Raw genomic sequence first — 18914 nt, 5'->3', positions numbered from 1 at the left:
TTTAAAAATAATATGATTTCAAAAAAATAAATTACTTTTAAGAAGGAACTTCGATAAATAGTCACTTTATTTATTATATCCACGAATTCAGACTCATAATTCAGTACTTTACCTCTCTTTTTTGTTTTTCCATAACGTAATCTAAAAATAGTTTATAAAGATTTAAATAAAATAAAAAGCATAATTTTTATTTTATAACCGTCGTTTTTTTATAACCGTCGTTTGGGGCCGTTCAAAAAGTACGTACACAAAAATGGAGAAATTTTAAACCCCTCCCCCCCCTTCGTACATTACCGTACATAAGGTCTTACTCCCCCCCCCCTTAGAGTACGTACATTTTATTAGTCTACCCCCCTTTTTCATAAAAATTAAAATAATTCTGTTTTAAATAAAATTAAATATTTATTTAAGGAGTGTGTAGGAAAAAGTCAAATTTAAATTTGGTGTATGCTTATAGTGTACGTACTTTGTATAATTCCACCCCCCCTCCCCATCGTACAAAACCGTACAAAATAGCGAATCCCCTCCCCCCCCCTTCGGGATGTACGTACTTTTTGAACGGCCCCTTTTTTATTTTATAACCGACCCAATTTTTTGGTTTACGACTAGTAATGTTCAACTACGTAGCCCTGTAATTTTGAACCCAATCCCAGAAGACAAGGGAACAACTGGATCAAGTATGGGGAGAAATTTGCTTTCGAAGAGGACTTTCTGATTAAACTAACCAGCATTTACGTTACATGGAGAGGAAGATCACGAGAACACCTCGCGGTTAGCCAGACAGCAAAGGAACTCTAACCCATGATCCGTCTACCACTGAGGATAGTTCACGTCAGCTCTATGGTCGGTACAAGCCGGATCCGGATTTCGTATCGACCAGCCATCGCTGGGATTTGGACCCGGTTGATCTCATTGGAAGACGAATGCTCTATCCCTTCAGCCATCGCGGCTCAAAAGCGTAAAATTGCCTTGAATATTTAGATGGCTAAATAACTCAATACCTTACTAAAATCAGTAACACTTATACGAATGACTTTAACTTCTTTCCGCGTACATAATCCTGTAAAAAGTTGATCAGATTTTTAGAGTTTTTGATAGTCCGCAGTAAGATCAATTACTATACAATTTTTGAATGCTTTACAGATAGATAGCTATTATGCCTAGAACTACTTGGCATTATGGGTATTATATTTAATAAATATCTAAATGTATTTTACGAAGAAAGAAAAATAATTGGAAAACGAATTTACGTAAACACTTAAGTAAGGAATTAGAAGACGTTTTTGATTCCTTCACATAATTGATTAATGAAAATTAAACAGTGGTTTGTTATTTAATTGTCTTGTATGCAGTGTATTTACAATATAGACAATGGAAAATTTGTAACTAGAGTATTTTAAATCATAATCTGCTCTTAAAAATGAGAATCTAAAGTTCTCTTTAAAATGATGCTTGTCACTTGGCATGAGCAAAAAAAAAAGGGGAAGCACTTAAAGCGTAAAAATATCTAATATTTTTCTAATCACCAAACTTTCTAAAAACAAACCACTTAATCAGCCCTCTAATCGGTTCAACTACTTTTCTTTTCACTCCTATCAACTTAGTAAACATTGCAGAATACTTTCTTATAATAAGCTGTTTAATTGCTTCTGAAGTTACTGAAGGAGAAAAAAAATGACCAGTACGTAAAGTTTATTGTGAAGAGCTTGTTGAAATGTCGAAGTGCGTTTTGGGAGAGGGAGGGTGTATGGGAAGCTTTTTGAAGTGGTTTCACTGTGTTGAGAAACATATATATAAATAAGATAATTTTTAGTTGTGAGGAGTGGGCGATGAATTGTGCTGAAGGAAGTGGAAAAGCGGATGAAAAAGAGGAAGATTTTTTTTTTCACTCTTTTTTTGAAGAGTGGACAGTAACTACCCTGACCTCTCTCTGCCTGCGAGTATTTGCGCCTTCCCCGGGGCTTGACCCTGTTCCATTTAATCGCAATACGAAAGAGAGAGAACAAAAAAGTGGGTTCCCCAGGTGTTGTTCCCAATACACTTTTTTAACCAACTCCCCGCTCTTTCTTTTTTTTGAGCTCCTATCTTACACTTTTTTTCAAAATTATATATTTTGATTTATTTTTTTTTAACAAAAAAGTTTTTTTTAGCTCATTATTATTACTTCACCAATGATCAAAACGATAGTTGCCATTTATTCTGTACAAAGTACTTTCAAGTAATAAAAAAAATGTTTAGTTATTTATAAGAATTATTGAGCGTTTAATAAAAGAATTGAATCACTGAATTAGAATTAATTTTTGACCTTGTAATGTTGTTTGCTACCATACTTACGTCTGTAAGCCTCGTGTTGTACTTTTTCAGTGGTGCACGAGGAATCATTTTGTTCTTGAATTAAAAAAAAAATTTTAAGTCCAACTTAAATGATAAGGAAACTGAATCAAATATTTGTGTAGCGTCATACTTAGTATTTTGTTAAAACTTTTTAAGAGAAAATCAATCTTTCAACACTGAAGTTAAGATCATGTTTAGATCAATAAAGCAATGGGACATTTACAAAGAAAGAAAGTTTTCATTACGTTAAGCACAGTGTTTTAATTTACATTTAAAATATCAGAAAACTGAGTGGATCCCATTTTCCAGTAGCAGTTATTTTTATTCGTTTTTATTATTTCACCAATGATCAAAATGTCAGTTTCATAAGTACCTTCAAGTATAAAGTACTTATGAAAAAAATTTTTTTTGTTATTTATAACTATTACTGAACGTTCAATAAAAGAATTGCATCACTGTATTAGAACTAATCTTTGACCTTGTAATGTTATATCTAACTCAGATGACGAGGTAACTGAATGAAATATCTGTAAGGAGCCATGCTTATTATTTTTGTAAAAACTTTCTAAGAGAAAAATCTATCTTTCAGCACTTTCTATCTTCAAGATCATATTTAGCTAAAGAAAGCAAGCTCTCTTTGGAGAATTACCCTCTTAGAATAGAAAGAAGAAGAAAAAACTTTTATTACAATATTAAGGAGAATGAATTGATTTACTTTTAAAATATCAGAAAACTGAGTGGATCCTATTTTCCAGTAGCGCATATAGGTCTTTCAACATTCATTAATTTGTCATATCTTGCATGCATAAAAACTTGGTATGAAAAAAAATGGTATGGACTTAATGTAAGATATTTTTCTCATTTGTATTTTCATATTTGAAAAAAAAAAAAAAAAAAGGCAGACATTTCCTTAAAATATGGTGGTAATATGTACCAAGCGTAATACAAATAGGTAGCTTGCATTATTTAATGACATAAATTTGAAGAAAAAAGTAGTTAAGTATGATTCAAATGTATATTTCTGCATCGCAATAAAAAAAAAAATCTAAATTTTCAGAGGCACATTTTGTTAATTTTCACACGCAACAAAAACTTATTTTTTTAATATTTTAACTTTTCCTTGTGTATTTCAGAGAAAACTAATGAAATGAATTCATTAAAAGCACGTGATCTTTTGCTCTTCATTTTATGACACCAAATATTTCTTTACCAGTAATCATCATGACTATATTAGCATGCTATACCAGAATATCAGTATTATTATATCAACAATCAACATTACTTTAAGAACTATGAACATTACTACACCAATTACCTAGCACAACTTACATCTTTCAGTATTATTTCACGGGAGATCAAAATTTCTATAGGAATTACCGACCATTTGTACACCATACACCATACCGACCACCTATTGGTGGTCGGTATGGTCATGATATTTCACATAATAATATTATTATTATGCCAAATATCAATATTACTATAGGAACTATCAGTATAAAAACAATGCTAATTAGCAACTACAAGCAGAAATTCAGCAAGACTTACCCTGACCTCTGAAGCACCTTATTGTATTTGCTTTTCTTCCACTATGCATTTTGTTTTGTTTTTTGTACAGTTCCCACATATAATCCGATATGCTTCGATTTCCACTGGCCTTCGGCCTAGATTGAAGTTCGAACATAGCGAGCAATCGTTTTTCAAATGCGTCTACAAGTTCTTTGTTGTGAGCTGTTTTGTGGTTTTTTCTGTGTTTGGTTGCTGAAGCCAGCTTCATGTGGACTCCTGCGACAATCAAAAGCAGCAGCAGCGCCCAAATGCGCTGGCGCATGGTCAGGAACCTGCCAAATATAAAGAAACAAAAATTAATTTCCGTGGATCAAATTTTCATTTTTCAAAGCAGCAGAAAAAAATAAGGAGTTAATTTAATTAAGTCACTTTATAATAAAGTTCTAATAAAGTCATTGCTTTTCAGTTGACGTTTAGTACGGGAGACTGCTCGTTTTGCACTCCAGCCCCTATTATTGCTACGCAGTCATTACTCGTTGTGAATTAGAAATTATTTTGAAAAACAAATAAATAAATCCAAAACAAGTAATTTTTTTTTTCGAGAGTTTAAGGTAAGAACTCCAAAAAGTGATTGAAATATTTAAACACGTTAAGTATTTTACTCTTAAACTATGAGCTCGTTGTTTAAGAATAAAATTTTTTTATGCTGTCATTTTTATTATAAAATGATTTTTCGAAGTAATTTTTTTAATTTCGTTTATAAAGTTTGTAGCTTAGTATTCCAAATAATGGAATCAAGCTAAGCTAAAATGAAGCTGCTGTAACAGTGTTAATCTAAGGAAAACATTTCGAATAAATGCAAAAATTAATAAAAATACAAAGCAAAATTTTATTTAAAAAATGAAGGACAAATATGACTATCGTAAAGAAAATGCAGTAATGCATAATACAAAGTAATTTTAAAACTATTTTTTTTTTAAAAAAAAACGGAATTATTATTTGCGCTAAATAACCAAAAGCGTGTGTAGATTTTTATAACGTTGGAGGATAGAGTGCTCGCCTCCCAATCAGATGAACCGGGTTCGAATCCCAGGATGGCTGGTCGATACTTCCGCACCCAGCTCGCACCGATCACAGTGCTGACGCAAAATATCCTCAGTGGTAGACGGATCATGGGTTACAGTCCCCTTGCAGTTAGGCTAACCGAGGGAGGTTTACCTCTCCGTGTAACGAAAATAAGGGTTAGTTCCATTAGGAAAGTCCTCCACAAAGGCAAATTTCTCCCAATACTTGATCCAGAAGCTTCCTTGTCTTTTGAATTGGGTTCAAACTTACAAGGCTACAGAGTTGAACATTAGCTGTTGTGAATCCAAAAAATTGGGTCGATTGTACAACGATTGTTATAAAATAAAATAAAATACGAATTTCTGGCTTAGTACCGAAGACAGGTCACACGATTAATTCATTATTGAGGATTTTAACTTAAAAGCACATGTTAATTTTGTTACTTTTTCAATAAAAAAAATTTTCTTAAATAATATTCTAGAAACTGTTGGCTTGCATTGTGCTAGTCTACAATTGCTGTATTTAAAATTTAATTCGAAAAAAAAAGTCGTTTTTTATACTTCGAAATGGGATAAGCACAATTAAAAAAAATTACAAACCCGATTTTTGCTGATTTACATACAATCTATAGAAACCTTAAAAGACAGGTAAAACAACCGTATCATCCAAACATAGATTCTAATAATCATAGAAGGTTGCTATCAACATTTAAGTTGCGTAAAATTTAATAATAATAATTTATAAAAAAAAAACGTAAAAGATCGCAAATGAAAACTTTTCAATACGCATTTTACCAGATCATTTTGTTAAATGTATATAAAAATAATCAATTAAAAAGTTTTTTTTAAATTATGAGTAAAAAGTTAACACAATTGAACTAGTTTAAAATCTCGTAAGAATGCCGATCCGATTCTGAACGTAAAATAAAGAAAGAAAAGGTCAGTACTTCGCGACGATCGAACGCTTCATGAAAGAGAATGAAAAAGATAGCAAATGAAAGCTTTTCAATACGCATTTTACCAGATCATTTTGTTAAATGTCTATAAAAATAATCAATTAAAAAGTTTTTGTTAAATTATGAGAAAAAGTTAACACAATTGAACTAGTTTAAAATCTCGTAAGAATGCCGATCCGATTCTGAACGTAAAATAAAGAAAGAAAAGGTCAGTACTTCGCGACGATCGAACGAATGAATGATTGAAACACATTCTTAATAGAACACCTGTTTATCTGGGGGGAAAAAAAGAAGTCTTGTGCAATCAATTGTACATTAGAGAGAAAAGGAAGAGAAAAAAAAAGTTCGATGCACGATGTTAAATATAAATTCGTGGTCAATTACTTCCCTTAGACGTGAAATGTGCCACGAACCGAGCTGCCAGAATATGCTAAGAATTTGCAGTATTTAAACGAGAGGAACAATAATTAACCTACGCCAACAATAAAAAGTAAAGTAAATAAAAAAGTAATACGTATTACGACGAAAGCTATTTGAGAAAGACTGATAATTCTTTTTTTTTCTTCTTGTTCTTTTTCTAAACATTCTTTTTCAACTTTTCTTTTCTTAACTGAACACGTGCAGTAACAACCCCCCAGACTAAAACATCATTTTTCTGTCAGGTGAAAAGTGAATTAAGTCAATGACTGTCTTGTTAAGAATGTTAATAAAATTGGAAAGCGGAAAAATAGTTCAGAAAGAATCGAAAATATTTGAGAATAATTTAGAATTTATGCAGTTCAATTTGAATTAAACCGAGATAGATCCTAGAACAGTACTAATAGGCTGACACAGTCCATATTTTTTTCGTAATATTTATGAGTGTATCTGCCCATTCTATTAATATAAGCATTTATGTACTGTACCTAAGTTAACGAAAATCGCTAATTTCAATTTTGTTTCCATTGTCGCAATTTTTTAATTATGTCGATTATCGAGTTGATTGGTACTCAACCTTTTTAGAGCTAATGTACACAGTCGCTAATTTTAATCATTAACATGCTTTTTATTTATATTGCTTAATATATCAAAAATAACGTCCACGACAATTAATTTATGAAATTTTGGACAAAAATAATATTTAAAAGAAAGATAAGACTTTATCACGATATTAAATAAGCATGATAACGTAAATCAGGGGTGCAGAATATTTTCGATTGCGCGAATGAGGTTCGGGAGAATTTTTTAGTCTAATTAGAAAAAATTGCAACAAAATTTTTTCGTGTAAAAAAACCCTTATATGTCAATTTTTTAATAGTTTGAATTCCTTAAACGAAACCTTAAATTTAGTTTTATAAATTATTACTTTAGTACATTTTGATTTTTATTATTTTTTAACAGATATGCTATTTCTGCATAAATTACGAGAAATCAAATTTATTGTCGAAGAAATTGCATGAAATCAAATCCTTTGCTAAAGAAAAAAATATCAAAATATTTTAACAAAATATAAACTTCACTTTCTAAAAAGAATATTTCCGTTCACGCGAACGATGTTCTGGGGAAATTCAGACAGACCTGGGGATATTTTTAGTCTAATTAGAGAAATTGCTACAAAATTTTTCTTGTAAAAAAAAAAAAACAATTTCACTTTAAATTTTTTTTTTCCGGTAGAAAATTTTTTTATGTCAATATCATTAGTTTGAACTCCTTAAGCGGGGCCTTAAATTTAGTTTTATAAATTATTACTATTTTATTTATATTTCGATTTTAATTATTTTTAACATGGATGCTATTTTTTCCTAAATTGTGAAAGCAAATATTTTTTTTTTTTTTTAAATTTAATCGAATATAAAAAAGCACGATAATTTTAGGAGAAATTTCAAAACTGAAAAAAACTGTGTTCAGGAGAAAAAGTAAACTCAGAGACCCCTGACGCAAATTACTATCCTCATAACTAACGTACCATACTTGTATACAAGATGATAGTTCTTTCGTCAAATCCAAATACATTTTAAAGAAAATGACTTTAAATGTTAGAGAAGTAACTGTTCCATGTTTCACAAAAATATGAATTTTGTATTTTACACTTGCATAAGTATCCATTAAAAATGTTCTCAAATAATTTATAGTTTCAGGAAAATGTTCTCGAGCCTGCATGCTTTCTAAAAAATTAAAAATAAAATAATAATAAAACCGAACACATCGTAGTTCACGGCTCATCAGTTGTGAGCCGCTTGCTTTAGTGCAGTGTTTCTCAAAGTGTGGTACGCGTACGCTCAGGGGTACGCGTTCTTATGCGAAATATCTTGCAACAAACGAAAATGTTAAAAGTTTTATCTAAAAACAAAGCTAGTCATGAAAATTTACGATTACATATTTTTCTATTGGCTATTTTTTGCAGAGTTAACAGTTAACAATTAGTTGTGTCAACAGCCATTTGTGATTTTTAACTTTTGTGTAATTTTTTTATAGTAAAAAATACATTCATTTTTGATTTGTGGTACTCAGCGTTACGAAAAATTTAGAAAGGGTACACAAAAGTCATAAGTTTGGGAAACACTGCTTTAGTGCATCGAAACTGTAGAAGTGAAATAACTTTTTAACCAACTTTACAATTCGATGTATTACGTGAAATTTAAAACACGTGTAGTAAAATATTATAATAATTAAGTTTTAGAATTTATGCAATGCTTTATAAAAAACCAACATATATGCTATTATAATACATATATACAAATAAAACAACCATTCAGAACGTACAACAAAAATGTGATGTCTAAGTAAATGCATCCAAAAAAAAACACATCTTAAGGTGATTGTAGCCTATTGTACAGTATACAAAAAAAAAAAAATTTAAATAAACGGGCCATCCTGAATAACTTTTGATCTAATGATCGGATCTTCCCGTAAGGGGATTCAATTCTAATGCTTCGAGGAGAGGACTTCAAATATGCTAATCAATAAGCGCATACAATAATTTTAATCACAAAAACAGACACGAAAACGTACTTTCTCTGGATAAATATATCTTTTTTTCGACAGATGCGGATTTCTGACTCCACCGCAATCTGGGAAATATGATCCCAATAGATTGAACCCCTTAATGTTTATTTAATATTTTGCGTATTTCGCCATATCTCAGAACCTTTTCGAGCGAATTGAAAAATTTCTGCACAAAATTATAAAACTCGTTTGTCAAAAAATAAATTTTAGTAAATATTTATTATTATTTTATTTAGTAATAATAGAAAAAAAATTTGAATTGGAAGGTATAAAATTTTTTGCATTAGCTTAAAGCCGGTTAAAAAGCAGGGAAATCGAATTTCAAATATACGACTCTTTTAAAATTTGATTTCTCAGGAACTATTCGACTGATTTCGCTCAAATTTTGAATTTTGCCATGTAAAATTATATTCCTTAAAATGATACTGTATAACTTACAATTCAAAATTTTTCGTCTACTACTAAATAAAATAATAAAGAATAATAAATATTTAATCAAGGTTATTTTTTGCATGGAATTATCTTGGAATAAATTGATTTAAAAATGCTTTTAAAAAATTCTTCTAAAAAGTTCTCGAGATATAACGAAATACGCAATAGTAAAATTAACACTAAGCAGGGTTGGGTTTTTGACGTCAAAAAGTGGTTTTTGACATGACAAGGGTATAATACTGGTTTAAACCGTCAAAAACCCGTCAAAAATGTCAAAAACTGAAGTTTGCCAAGAAAATATATAAACTTCAAAACTACCAACAGTTGCCATGCATTACATTGAAATTTAATTATACTATAGGTAATCAGCAGGTTTTAAAATATTTTTTAATTAAAATTAAGGTAAAATAACAGATTTAAAATCTCAGAAATTTATATTCAAATGCATGTGCAGAAAAATTTTGCACAAAAATTGCTTAAATATTTATATTAAAAAAAAATTTTTTTTGATACTTAAGAAAATTAAAAGTTTATTACTATGCATTCTTGACATATAAGGAACATATAACTAATATTTATAAGGAACTTACAAGTTATGTTGTATAAATACAAACTTGATACAAGTGTATAAAAATTTTTTTTTAATGTTTTACCGGATATCTTTATTATCCAGTGTTTTAATTTGAATTTAAAAGTAGTTATATTTATGAATAATGATAAATATAATTCATATTGTTTATTATATATATTTATAATTATTACACTTATCATTTTAAAACAATTTTTATCTCTTAATTTTTTTTCTCCACTTGTATTAAGAATACAAATAATGCATATCTTGAAAGCAAGAAGAAATTATTCAACAGCTGAATATTTAGATATTCAACAAAACTATATCGTATTCAGCAAAATGAAATTCACAAGTATTTGGATAAACTAAATTTTCAGCATAGTAAATGAATAGGCTGAATATACTGTAAATCGACACTAACTACTCTGTGTATTTAACAGAAAGCACTTAAATTTGTATTGTCTTACGTTAAAAAGATTATTAAGAAGATTTAAAAGAATATTAAAAAGATTTTTCTTTAAAAGAAGATGTCTAATGTAAAAAACTGCTAATGTTTATCTTTAAAAATGTCTAATTTTTAGTATAATCTATACTATACACTAAATTTGGTTATAAATAAATTTCTTAATAATATCACTGCAAATTTTCAATAACACATGAAAATGAATACATAATACTACAAAAGATGTGAGTTTTCAAAAGTACAAGATTTTGGTTACTATTCAAAATATAAGTGTTTCTTCAAAATTTTAAATTTATTTTTTCTAAAACATATTTAGAAACACTATCCTTTATAAAAAATATATAATTTTATGTATTAATTAAATTTCACATATGAATATAGGTTTTTGACATTTTCGACATTTTTGACAGTGAGGTTTTTGACGTGACGGTTTAAACCATGGTTTAAACTACTGTCAAAAACTGTCACATGTCAAAAACCTGCCAACCCTGACACTAAGGGATCCTAACTTTGGAGCGTACTCGGCTTATTTTAAAATAGAAAGTTCTCAGCTCTTTATTTCTTTTTTTTCAAAGTTTTAAACAGAATACTTTAACTAAAATACCTTGTTTTAATACATTATTTAACATACTTTATTATCCAGCAATTTTATTACAAGTATTATTATTTAGGATAATAAGTGATTACGGCATAGTTTTAATCTCTCATGATATATGATGTTCCATGTGGTTCTCAATGAATTTCCTTGAATAAAAATGAAAAGTAACTGTTGCGAAAAATCACTGTCTTATTTATAATTTAATATTCTTATTAATATTTTTGGCTTATATTATTATATAGAGTAATAAAAAACTAATCGTAATTTAATAAACAAAGCAGAAAATTAAGATCAAGCATTTTAAACACAAGAGTGACAGCTTATATAAAATTTTACTGAAACAAAGTATGGATTGGTAAGAAGCTGAATGGTTTCTTAGTTAAGAGATAGAATTACATTAATAAGCACAAACCATATTAAATCTAAACTAATGCATTCCATTGTAAAACGAATTACACTACGAAAATATGATTAAACACGATAAATGACTCATCTTTAATAGCCAATACTACTTAAAAAGTTAAAGTTCAGCTATCAAAATATGCATTTTGAACTTTCTTAAATTCGTTCAAGAATACTGATTTATGCATCATCTTTCTCCATGACCTAAACTTCTTTCTAGTGTTAAATATTCTAATTAAACATTCGAATACATAATTATATGCAGGTATTTCTCGATAATCTGCAAAAAGTTTATGAAAACAAAAATTCGTTTCATCATATTTTATTGGAAACAGTTTTTACAATTAAAAATCTAAAATGCAAGTTATTTTTTTAAGCAAACATACTTTTGTTTCGTTTTATCAGCATCTAACAACTAATCTACATACGAGCTCAGTAAGTTAGTGCATTAATTCAATACTAACCGAATAATAAACGAGCGGAAAACATACAAAGTAAGGTCGACGATAAATCTTTAATGGAAAACCCCCTCATTTGTGTCGAAGTGTGAAGAGAGGGTTACCAGCTAAGTCGCTGTCCACGTCGTCTGATTGGGTCAAATTTGCATGTAGTTCCTACTGAAGTAACTTTTCATCGCAAATTTTGTTTATCTTGCATTGGTAAATTAAAATTTAAAGTTAAGAGGAAAATGAGCTCATGTAAACCTAGAGTAAATCATGAAGTTTTAAATGTTAAAAAAAAAAAAAAAAAAAAAAAAAAAAAAAAAAAAAAAAAAAATTTCAAAATATCAAAAAATGCAAATAGTTTATTAGAGAATTTCCCCACAGCGTAATCCTTAGTAATCCTCTCAAAATTCGCTTGCATTTTGATATTTTTTTTAAAAAAAATTTCAGCACTTGAAATTTTATGTCTTGCTTTACGTTTTCCTGAAAACTTTAAATTCTAATGGTTGCTGTGAAAGTTTTCTCTCGTGGTATGGCGTCCTATTGAAAGATAAAGCCTTAAAAATATGGCTAGGTACTCGTCCATTGTTGGACGGTGTGTGAGAATCCATCTATCTATCGAACTTCAGACTCGTTATGCTGATTAAATAATTCTAACATGATACTAACATTATTTAGATTTCCCAAAATAACAAATAACATAAATACTAATAAGATTTGGAATTCACTTAATTTTTAGTCACATATAATTATTAGGTTATTATTATATAAAATAAAAATCCTCAAAAAGAAGGCAAAAACTTCATTATTATAAATGTATCATAATAAACTAGGAATGTATCTTCACCTTATAGTTTAAAAAATACATGCACTGAAATATACATGTACGTACAAGAAAACAAAGAATTTTTGTGTGAGTCTGTGTACAGGATTTCGGTTACCGTAGGCTTTAAAAATACGATATTCAATATGAAGTTAAATGAGTGCAATTGTAAACAGATTACGAACCACAATTTTTTATTTTTTAATTATATTTTTAAATCAAAGACAGTTTTTAAAAAAATTTAATTTTCTCATTGGTTCAGCGGAAGCCATTGCTTAAATTTAAACTATTAACGGTTCAGTTTTGTCAAATATTTCAAAGATAATCTTAGTGTTTGCTAGCTTGTAGCTTCAATTTTAAAAAAATAGTTGTTTATTGCTCGTTCTGTAATACTTATTATTTTTTATTCGTTATGCCAGGTCATCTGAATGGTCAAAGGGATCGTGGTAGCATAGGTAGACTACGAGTCCAAATTAGTACTCCTAAGGTTATCTTAAACTACGTATTTATTTTGTTTATGGTTATGCTTTTAAAACGCGTTAGTATAAAACTGAATAATTTAGATAACGGTATTTGAAATAAAAAAGTTTTGTACTGTAAAGCAAAATTAATGAAGAAATGAGGGTAGTTAGTTGAGGATAAACTTAAAAATACGCCAATATTATTATTCACGCCAAAGAATATTAATCTTGGTAATATTTATTAACTGAAGTAAAATAATAAGCTGTGTACTGAAAGGTAAACTTATGGAGAAATAGTACTAATTCGTTAAAGAGTATAAAAAATCGGCTAACTACTTTTGACGTCAACAATGCTTAATTAATTTTGGTAATAGGTACTGATAGAAATAAAAAAACTAATTTATGTACTAAAAAGCGAAATTAAGATAAAAAATGTACTAATTCGCTTAAGAGATCGTAAAAAGTCGCCTTACTATTATTTAAACCAATAATACTTAATTTTGGTAATAGGTACAATTTTTGCAGTTTTAATAAGTACCAAATATACTCTTATATTGGTACAAAGTATTTAATAGGCAAATTTGGAGATTACAGCTACAACCAATGATTTATGTGTTAGTGCTAGATATCTTACAGCCCCTCGAAGGAAGTACAGGAGAAAGTGATGAATTTTAAGTATTATGATTTGCCTCTATAACACCATTATGCCAGTTAATACTGAATATAGTTAATCTTTATTTTGATGGAATGAACAACTAAAAATGTTTTTCACTTAATTTAATAAAGTAAAGCCATTGGGAAGGGCAACAAATAATAATAAATAAAAAGAATTGGAATTATTTTAGCTTTATTATTTGTGTCGCTATTAACAGATACGATGAAACGATTACAGATATAAAGATCTTACAGTTTTATGCAGAATTTGATAGTGTTCTTCAGTACTATTTTATTGATTCTTTATTTTTCACCCCGAACGACGAACGGGTATTCAGCTAGTACAAAATAATTAAGTTGGAATTTGCAGCTGATGACGAGTGATTTTATTTTACGCTCGTTAGAATTATACAGAAAAGTAAAAGATTATAGAATCCTACAATACAATATAATGAAATTTGATACTCAAAACTCTTGTTTTTTTTTTTCAATGTAAGAAATAATTTAAGATCACGCTTCTTTTTTTTTAAATGAGTCATCACTATATTACTCATAATACTTTAAAACGTCGTAAATAAGAATTACTTATCCTTAAAACGTCGTAAATAAGAATTACTTATCTATGAATTACTATATCTAAATCATATTTAATGAAACCCGCAAACTAAACATATTTTCCCGTTACACAATCTAATTTTGGATAAAACTTAATTAAAACCCTCACGTTTGTTATTTCGTTGTAGTGCAAAGCAGATTAATATGTGTTACGCAGTTTTAATCATACAATTCTTTTCACGGTTTAGTATAAAAAAAAATAAAAATAAAAAACGGCAGAATATAATTTACAGTTAAATATTTATTAATTATTAAAAACACCTTCTGCAAAATAACACTTTTGGCATAATCGACAATAAATAATCCAGTAGTTTCACGAAATATTATAAATTTAATGCTGAATTCTGCGTAACATCTAAAATATTTTATGCACAAGGAAAATTTTATAGTCAATAAAATACAAAAACTAAAAACTATTTATAATAACTATAATTTTTAACTTGGCAGCAATATTTTTCTTTTATAAATGTGATTAAATAGATATGAATAGAAAATGTTTTGATATTTTTTGAAATGATAATTTTTAACGATTGTCAATATGAAATCATTTTAGATATTTTTTTTTTTTTACTTAGATAGTTTTCTTTATTACATATTCTTTAATTAATTTAAGAGCAGAGCCCTGAACAAAAAACTGAGAAAGAAAGATGATTTAAATTCATTGTTCTTGTTTCATTATTTAGCAATATAATTTATTATTTATATGCTCGACCAAAACAATAACCTGAGTAAAAATCTACTTTGACGGACATAATCTTTTTTTTCCTTTCAGAAATTTTCCCAGTAATTTTAAGGATTTTTCTAGGATATTTTAAATTAAACCAGGAGACTAAGTCAAAATAAAAAAAAGCAGTCTACACGAAAATACCGTAGAGTAGAATCCCATAACACGTGTATTTCTTTTGGTGCAGAAATTTTTTCCATTATCAAAACTGGCCCGCAAGTTTACATGTGTGCTAGAAATAGAAATGCATTGGCATTTTTATAGCGCATTAAACTGCCTTTTTCTTTCCTGAAATTTGATCAGGATGCGAGTAAACTGGAAAAAATTCCGGATAAAATTACGGTAAATAATATTATTATACAGAGTGCAGAAGCCGTAAAATCTATTTTAGCAGTAAACTTTTATAGCGTAATTTCTACAATATATTTATATGATATATATATATCGTAAATATTATTAATGATAGGATTTCTTTACAGTAAATATTACTGTAAAAATTAAGCTATATCAAATTTTTTGCTCTTTAAAATTTTACGATGAAACTGGATTTTACGAAAAAAGTACCGGCACTCCGGGTACAATTATAACTACAAATGTTTAAACATATGAGCATGTTTGGGTGTAGTGGTTAAATTTTCCTGTCGACGGAAATACTGCATACCCTGTGTACAATGTAACACAAGTAAACATTTAATTACAAAAACTGCACATCTTTTCTTAAAGGAAAAGCTTAATTTAAAATTTATTTTTTCAGAAAAAAAACAATTAAAAAGTTACACCAATGAAGAATTCGGTTTGAATTATTGGTTATTGTTCTAAATTGAACTACAACATAGTACAAATTAAAGATAAATATTATGAAGTATTAATAAGGAAAATTTAGCCGTGGTTTTGTCCTTTTTGATTTGCGCTGTAAAAAAATTTTACTAACATCATAGTACAGGGTGCCGATAAAAGTTCTACTAACATCCTGTGTTTTACTTTTACTGTTTGAATGAAATAATTGCGTGGCATCTTTTTATCACATGTGCAGTGCACATTACATGTGCTTATTTTACTCTAAAGAAGAGCAAATATGTTTAGAAAGTCGGCCATCGAAAACTTAGCACTCAAAAACTTTGACACTCATGCTTTAAGAAATTTAAAAAGCTGCTTTTCAATAGACGTTTTCAGCAATTTTGCTCAGAAAACGTGCTGTTTTTATACAGGAAAATACAAAAATAAATTGCTGTGTTGTAATCACAATAATTATCCTTGTTCAAAACAAACTGAATGAATTCTTACTTTGCAACAATTCTAAACGATGGATAGAAATTCTAACACTGCAAGCCGATGAACATGATTGTATTCCGATAAACTTTTGAGGAATATCTCAATCTTTTGTTTGAATATAAATCCGCAAAAGTGGAATCGGACTTAAGAGAGTCAGAATATATATTCTAGAATTATACTGAAATTGAATTCTTACCACATCGAGAAAAACGGTATGATCAAAACCAGAATATGGTCAAATTGACCGTGTTTCTGGCTGGGAACACCAAAAAGCTTGGTAATTTTTACAGAAGCGCTTTGGTAATAATTTTGCAAAAATTGACAAAATATAGTTACACAGTATGAGATAAATTTTATAATATTTGATTAATTGAGTAAAATATGATAATTTCATCGTGATACTTTAGAGAGTGGCATAAAAACAAAACCATTTATTTGGTCTTATTTACTTTTCAGTATTGTATTTTTGCTAAATAGGTGATAATAAGAACTATAATTTTAAAATCCAAAATTTTCGGTGAACCATTAGCATATGAACGGAAAATTTACCAAATGAATGGTTTGAATGCCTTATATTTTAGTTTTATTAATCAAAATAGAGTTGTTGTCTTTTTTTTTTCTTACCAGCAGTGTCATTTTACCATACAGTGCGGTAATTTTACCAGAATTTTTTTCTCCGTGCATCAAGACAGAAATTTTTATTGACGAATTTCTAAATTTTGCTCTACTCTCTTATTATTGCATTAATAGATTGATAAATTATAAATCTTTAATTTCCTGATTTTTACAACGCGTACTGTCAGTCACGATGACTTAGCCAGTCGATGAATGGTATAATTTTACACCAGTCTAACTTGTATGTTCTCAAGCTTTTTCCTGCTTGGAAAAGGGATAAGTGAGTAATAGAAGTTAAACGCTTAAATTAACCCCCAACGCATCCAGTTTTAATATTTTAAACCCAGCTCGCCCAAGCCTAACATTTTATGTCTTCTGTTAAGTTTAATGAAACATTTCGAAGAGTTGAAATTAAATGATAGTAACATGGAACTTTTTCATTAAATGTAAAATGCAGACTTACACCATTTTGCTCTTTAAGTATTTAGCTTTAAATGTTGCGTACGAAATTTCAGTTAGTGGACCCTTAGGCAACACACGTGTACAGGCTTCAATAAGAAGCACGAATACGTGATCTTGCCCCCACCCCACCTCTTAGGAATGCTTCGCCCGGGGTCGGTCACTTTTTCTCTTCTCTAAGACGATCATCTCAGTCGGCTATAAATGTTAAAATCTTGCGGATTTCCTTGCTCTTGACTTAAAAAGCAAACACAACATCCTTAATGCATCCTAATAAAAATCTCTAATTAAACTCAATTATTGCATACATTAAAACTTTATAGTTAGAACCGCGAAATTATGATTAATTTACTGTTAATGATATATAATTTACTGTTAACAAGTATCTACTCTAATGTTTAATTTTACAGTTTTTTAAGCTCCATTTCTGATAGGAAATATTTTAAAGCGATTCTTGGTTCTTTTGGACGTTTGATTATTTCTTTGACTCAGTTGAATAAATATTGACTAAAAATCCAAAAATTTGAAGAAAAAAATTATTTTACATTTTTTTTAGTTGATAATTTTAATTGATTCAATTTTTAAGGAATAATTTTTTTTCCTTTATTTTACTAAATGATTATTTATTTGGGATTACTAAAATAAATAAATAAATAAAATAGAATTGAGTTTATAACGCTTAAATATTGCTGTATATGAGAGAGCTCAAATTTTATGTTTGTTATTTAATGCAGCTTACGAATGACATGCATCAGTTAAACTATATTACTACAAGTACTATATGTAATACTATAAGTTAGATTATTTAGGGTAAACGAGATACCGGTAAATACCTAAAAACTAAATATTGCAATTTTTTTTTTTTTTTTTTTTTTTTTTAGTTTTATACTTTAAAATTCTAAAACTGCAGAATACAGGATTATTCTCCTTTTTCTGTAACAAACCCTATAAGTTCGTGTTTAGAAATCTTGTATGATATTTTTATTTGATCATGATTTCATAACCTTTTTTTTTTCTTCAGATTGTTATCTGAAATCGTGTATTCATTTGGTCAAATAATCTACTAGAGTATGCATCTGAATGATTTAAATAACGGTTATGATTAAGTTGTTAATTGTTTTATCTAACCTTGGATTCAAAACATAATATTTTATCAGCAACAAAAAATATTATAAACCAATTTAACGTATTAATAACTTCTTTAAATATGATATGATCTGTAAGATGTTTTCCCCCTGGAACAAAATATCAGCCGGAAAAGTCTCACAGGGGCAAAATGCTTTAAATGCTAATTCCTGTTTTCATTTATTTATTAAATAAATATCCAGTTATTTAAGGCAGCAGTTCCCAAATGGTGTTCAGCAGAACCCTAGGGCTCGGTGAAACAGCTGAAGTGGTTCCACGGTTTTGTACTTTTTATAACCAGTGATGAATTTTGAAACCTCAGATTACATTTAGATACGACCAATTCATAATTTATTTAATTTTTCAACCGAAGAAATAGAAATGGCATTTTTTTAAAAGAAATTATAAT

General features: G+C 28.7%; 1 protein-coding gene across 4 annotated transcripts in view; it reads right to left on the bottom strand.

The window, feature by feature from the left end:
* Positions 1 to 18914, bottom strand: part of LOC107442925 (bone morphogenetic protein 4-like) — a 73412-nt gene that overhangs the window by 23016 nt on the left and 31482 nt on the right. For all 4 annotated transcript variants that reach the window (XM_087152430.1, XM_087155168.1, XM_043047637.3 and 1 more), the window contains 1 exon segment: positions 3883 to 4175. In XM_087152430.1, coding sequence (XP_087008556.1) covers positions 3883 to 4175 — 293 coding nt within the window.

This window comes from Parasteatoda tepidariorum, chromosome 1 (genome assembly GCF_982258835.1).
Source record: "Parasteatoda tepidariorum strain Cologne lab strain chromosome 1, Ptep-v5.0, whole genome shotgun sequence".
NCBI lineage: Eukaryota > Metazoa > Arthropoda > Arachnida > Araneae > Theridiidae > Parasteatoda > Parasteatoda tepidariorum.
The sequence above is the reverse complement of the archived record's forward strand: the minus strand, read 5'-3'. Positions and strand labels throughout refer to the sequence as shown.